This window comes from Enhydra lutris, unplaced genomic scaffold (genome assembly GCF_002288905.1).
Source record: "Enhydra lutris kenyoni isolate GAN:26980312 unplaced genomic scaffold, ASM228890v2 scaffoldscaffold72, whole genome shotgun sequence".
Lineage (NCBI taxonomy): Eukaryota > Metazoa > Chordata > Mammalia > Carnivora > Mustelidae > Enhydra > Enhydra lutris.
The window spans coordinates 4,859,991-4,866,113 of record NW_019154156.1 but is presented as its reverse complement, the minus strand read 5'-3'; the positions used below and the strand labels follow the sequence as shown (position 1 = coordinate 4,866,113).

At 39.4% G+C, this 6,123-nt stretch overlaps 1 protein-coding gene across 5 annotated transcripts in view; it reads right to left on the bottom strand.

The window, feature by feature from the left end:
* The window catches only part of LOC111159947 (aryl hydrocarbon receptor nuclear translocator like 2), a 107,042-nt gene that overhangs the window by 49,424 nt on the left and 51,495 nt on the right, over window positions 1-6,123 (bottom strand). For 4 of the 5 annotated variants that reach the window (XM_022522652.1, XM_022522649.1, XM_022522650.1 and 1 more), the window contains one exon: window positions 2,183-2,340. In XM_022522652.1, coding sequence (XP_022378360.1) covers window positions 2,183-2,340 — 158 coding nt within the window. Of the gene's footprint in view, window positions 1-2,182; window positions 2,341-5,698; window positions 5,738-6,123 lie in introns of all 5 variants that reach the window. The other variant, XM_022522648.1, reaches the window with a different exon arrangement.

Below are 6,123 nucleotides of genomic sequence, written 5' to 3'. Positions count from 1 at the left end.
CCCCCCCAAAAAAACCCCAAACCCCAAATGTGTGGAGGCCAAAAAAAAAAAAAAAACCTTTTTTCAAAAAAAAAAAGGAAAAGAAAACAATCCCCCCCCAAAAAAACCCCAAACCCCAAATGTGTGGAGGCCAAAAAAAAAAAAAAACCATGCTACTAAACAACCAATGGATCAGCAAAGAAGTCGTAGAAGAAAGGAAAAAATACATGAAGACAAAGGAAATTAGAGACAATGGCTCAAAATCTCTTGGATGAAGCAAAAGCAATTCTGAGAGGGAAATTTACAGTAATATAGACTCACCTCAAGAAAGAAGAAAAATCTCAACCTAACTTTATACCTAAAAGGAGCTAGAAAAAGAACAAACAAAATCCAGTCAGTAAAAGGAAGAAAACAACAAAGATCAGAGTGGAAATAAATGAAATTGAGACATAAAACTGTTAAAACTTTAGCCAGATTCATCAAGACAAAGGATCAAAATCAGAAATGCAAGAGAAGTTACAACTGACACTATGAAAATGCAAAGAATTAAAAAAAGACTACTACAAAAATTATGCAAAAAAATTAGACAAACTAGAAGAAATGGGTAAATTTCTAGAAATCTACAATCTCCCAAAACTAAATCACAAAGAAAGAATCTGAACAACCTGGTTACCAGCAATGAAGTTGCACCAGTAATCAAAGAACTCTCAATAACCAAAAGTCTAGGGCCAGAAGGCTTCACAGGTGAAATTTACCAAACATTTAAAGAAGAGTTAATACCTCCCCTTCTCAAATCATTCCAAAATATAGAAGAGAAAGGAAAACTGCCAAATTCATTCTATGATGCCAGCATTACTCCAAAAGCAAAAACAGACACTACAAAATAAAATTACAGACCAATATCCCTGATGAACACAAAAATCCTCAACAAAATATTTCCATACCAAATTTAACAATACATTAAAAGGATCATTCTCCATGATCAAGTGGGATTTGTTCCAGAGATGCAAGAATGGTTCAGTATCTGCAGAGATGCAAGAATGGTTCACTATCTGCAAATCAATCGACACAACACACATTATAAAATGAAAGATAAAAATTATATGATCACCTCAACAGATGCAAGAAAAGCATTTGACAAATTCGACATTCAGAAAAACTCAACAAAGTGGGTACAGAGGGAACAAAATAGTATAAATGCTATAAGTGACAAACCCAGAGCTTAACTTCATCCTTAGTGGTGAAAAGCTGAAAGGTTTTTCCTCTAAGATCAGGAACAAGACAAGGGTGTCCACTCACTACTTTTATTCAACATAGTACTAGAAGTCCTAGCCATAGGAATCAGATAAGAAAAAGAAATGAGACATCCAGATTGGTAAGGAAGGAGTAGAACTGCCACTATATGCAGATGACAAGATACTACATACAGTACATCCTAAAGACTCCACCAAAAAACTATAATAAATGAATTCAGTAAAGTTACAGAATACAAAATCAACATACAGAAATCCATTGCATTTCTACACATTATTAACAAACTAGCAGGAAGAGAAATTAAGAGAACAATTCTATTTACCATTGCATCAAAAAGAATAAAGAACCTAAGAATAAATTTTACCAAGGCTGTGGAAGGATTGTACTCTGAAAACTCTTAAGATGTTGAAGATGTCTTAGACAATGAAAGACATTGAAGATGACACAAATGGAAAGACCCACGGTGTGCATTTAAAATAAAGCTTTTAGTGAAACCAAGATTTTCAATACCCAGATTAGTATTCTCTCCACATAAAGAATATGAGCAGGCATCAGAATTGATGCCTGTAAGCAAACTGATGCCTATAAAGCGGAAGACACACCTGTATAGAGTTTCAGGAGCCAACAGCCACAAAAACGAATCCGGGATCTCAATTACAGGGTGGACTTCACAAATCCAAGTGCAGGGGCACCTGTGTGGCTCAGTCAGTTCAGTGTCTGCCTTCGGCTCAGGTCATGATCCCAAGGTCCTGGGATTAGGCTCCCTGCTCAGTGGGGAGCCTGCTTCTCCCTCTCCTCCCTCCTCCTGCTCACTATCACCATGTCACTATCTCTCAAATAAATACATTTTTATAAAATCTTTAACATTTTATGATTTCATAAAATCTTTAAAAAAATCTTTAAAAACAACAACAACAAATCCAAGTGCAGAAGCCATTTCCAAACTCACCTTTTAAAGATTTCAAGTGTTGGACAGCCATTCTTAACACTGTGAGCTTGTCCAGTTTCCGTGCCATGGGATTGCACTGAGGGATCATTGCTGACAGTTCTTCAATCAGATTATTCATTTTATCTCTCCTCCGCTTTTCAGTTTGGCTATGAGCTTCTCTAAGAAGGAAAAGAACCTCCTTTATTTTTAACAACGAGCAGACCCATGGTTACCACGGAGGCGCTGGCTGGAGCCTGAGGAGGCCAGCCAGAACACCCTCCTTGCTCCCAACTCTGGCCCTGCACTCCTGGTTCAGGGAAGAAGAGGGAGCTGCTGAAGACCAAAATGGCACTCATCTCTCATCCCACCAACTACCCCTGCTCCTTCCTCTTATTCTATCTTATTTCCAGAAACCTTTAAGAACTAAGATGTGGGGCTCCTGGGTGGCTCAGTGGGTTAAAGCCGCTGCCTTCGGCTCAGGTCATGATCCCAGGGTCCTGGGATCGAGCCCCGCATTGGGCTCTCTGCTCAGTAGGGAGCCTGCTTCCCTTCCTCTCTCTCTCTGCCTACTTGTGATCTCTGTCTGTCAAATAAATAAATAAAATCTTTAAAAAAAAAAAATAGAACTAAGATGTGTCTGAGGGCCGCATGAGTAGTTTTAGAAATTCCCTTAGTCTTAGAAGGCTACCCAGCTCTTCCTTTCACTACAGATCCCTGCTCTCTGGTATTTGCTTTAGCATCTTAACTTAATTCTCTTCTACAGCAGCTTCCCATGGGGTTGCAAATGTGTGCAAATCTCTCTCTTTGGGGAAAAAAAACCCACCTTTCCCCATTCTGAGGGGTTTTTACGTTGCTACTGTCTTCCCTTCTCAGCCAGCTTCCTGGATGAACACCATCTCCGCTCTTTTCTCTTCTCAAGCAGGCACCTTTCCACCCATCTATTAAAATCAACCTTCTGCAACCCTGCCCCACAGACACTATTTCTAGCAGAGGTCATCCTTATATTATGCAAGGCCTTGCTGATCTCTGCCTTGAATTTGACGGTACTAACATTCCTTATTCGTACATTCCTTATTCTTCCGCTGGCTCCCGTGACCCTCCCCTGCTCCGCTGCCCTCCCTGCTCCACTCAGTCCCCTTGTCTCTTTACCAGCTCTTCCTCTTTCCTTAAAAGCAGTGCCCCAAGATTCCCCAGTTGACTCTACTCTTTCCTCACCTTACAACTTCACCCTGAGATAGCTCCTTCTCTCAGAGGCTTTACGGTGGTTCCTAAGCTACTATTAAATCTCTAACTCGTTCATACTTCACCCCATTCCTGACCTTCAGAACTTGAACTACACACTTAAATGATTCACAAGTGCCATAAACCTCAGGTAAACCCATACTGAATATGTTCTTTACAATTTACCCCCATTTTATTCTCCTTCCTCCATTACCCTTGACTTATTCCTGTAAAATTTATCTTGGTTGCTGATATCACTAGGCTCATTCTAGACCCTTCTTCCTTCTTCACTCTGAAGAGCCGAATAATCACAAACTCCTATAGGTTCTAGTTCTTAAAATGGTTCTTATATAGGTCTTCTCTTCCTCTCCATCCACTGTGTCACCACCTTGAATCATGAGGTGACAGCTCATTGCACTACCCCCAAAAGCCTTTTAACCTGCTATACTTCCAGTGTCTTCCCCTTTCAGTCTACACAAACCCCGACTTCCAGAATTATCACTCTAAAACAAATGAAGTCATCTAATTCCATTGCATCAAACTGCTAAAATATATTTCCACTGCCTAAGAGGAAGGGCCAAACTCCCTCATGACATCCCAAGGTTCTCCATGACTTGGTTTGCGCCCTCATTTCCAGGTCCATATCTCCGTGCATTCTCTACATCTCCATGTGCTACTCCACAGCAATGCCAAACAACTTGCTAGTCCTCACATATGCCAAGTCACCTCACATCTCCTCTGACTCGCTCTTTGCTAAGCTTTAATGTCCTTCCCTTCTATGTTCTTGGAAAAATCCTCTTCCTTCTTCAAAACCCACCTCAGTTATTCTTCTGGGAAACTGTCTGTGACTACTACATGATGAATCCCTTTCCTCTCTCAGCTGCCTCTATGTCTTCTACCTTTCTACCATGTCACCAGACCTAAGTCACCGTCTGCTGGAAATTCAGTATTATTTAATACGTCACAAGGAAAGAAAAATGTTGCCCATTAACAGGAAGAGGCCATTGATAAGACCTTTTTTGTGGATGGTAAAATGTAGGGGAAAATTGTATATCTTACATTTACATTTTACATTTGAGTTAGGCTCTTCTACTCTTCACACTTAACTGTAAACATTTGTCTGTTTCTTCTACAACAGTCAGATTGTGGCGCTTCCAGAATTTCCACATAAGAAGAGTTTAAAAAGGACAATCTGATGGGAAAGAAGGAGACTTGCTCTGACCTGTCTTTATGGGAAGTTTAAATTAGACGAAAGAAAATCTAATTTTTCCACATAAAAGAGTGGGGGAGGGGAGAACACTAATGAAAACTGATGGAGATAATATTCCCCTTCCCATCCAACCATTCACCCTTGGGTCACACTACTCCTGGAACAAAATAAGTACTTTTGAATGAACTGGATAGAATTCAAATTATATGTATGTTCACATAAAATTTAGTTATATACTCATGCTTTGGTCCATTCAGGAATAATTTTTAAATTAAAATTTTATGTTTAGAAGAATGTTAGAGTTATCCTCCTACTAGAATTATCACCTTTCATTTCTACCAGTATTACCCAATAGGACAGAAACCAACAATGGGCAGAGATGCCTGTTTCCAGGAATGTACAGCAGATGGGGTCTTCTGTCTCTGAGGCAGGGGTTAGAGAAAGGTGAGAACATGTGGGAGCAAGGCCCTGTGGAGAACAATGAATGATGATGGCAGGAGCTAGGAAACCCAGAAGAAGGCAAAATAGCTAGTTTTTGCGGGAGATGCACCTAAAAGATTTCTGGAAGACTGTATTAGGGAAAGACCTATTTACCAGAGGCCGGTTGTCTGATAATTTAGTGGCAGGGGTCTGGCTCTTAATTCTGCATACTCTTACTGTCACTTTGATCCCTGTCAGTGTTTTGTAAATTAGATACAAAACCAGAATAAATGAAGAAAAAGCAAAACTGAGATCTGGCCATGTTGCCAGATATAGAAGAATTTTTGTTGATGCTGAGAATATGTTGAAACGATTGACAAAGACTAACAATCAGATGCTCCTCAGAAGTAACTGGGATTTCTTTACAGCATGGATCAGCTTTGCTCTAGTGCTTAAAGAATAAACAGTCCCTCTAAGAAAAATTCAAAGGCACATTAAGACAAATGTTATTCCAGTAGATAGAAAAGGTAACAGGTACTTGACATTTACCACTTCTCAGAGCATATGGAATGAGACCTAATATTTGTGAATCAATTCTATCTTGGTGTCACCTTTTACTTTGGCTAAAGGTTTGTATCTGCAACATTTTCCACCCACCATCTACCAATCTCAACGGTTCAGTGTACCTGAAGGACTTCGTTTTTACTCGTTCACCATCTTCCAGTCTACAAAAAAGCAGGATAAAGTGGCAAACTACATGAAACAGCTTTTATGTCATTCTTGAAAGAGAATAAAGATGAGATTAAGTACCATCATCCTAAGTCCTATTAAGTCTTTAGTTAGAAATGCTACTCTGAGCTCCTAATGACTGGAAATGATTATTACTGTTGACACAAGTGGTGGGGGTGGTTCTCCTCCTGAGGCTCACAGGCCCCTCTTCCCCATCAGGGCAAAGAAAACTGTTAACTTGTGACAATGAACAAAAATTATCTCATGTGAGTCCTGAGAAATAATATTATTCATATGAATATAATATTCATATGAATAATATTAAATAGAATAATTTTTAGACAATTGGCTCCACCAAAAATTTTGTAGTGATGATATTAAA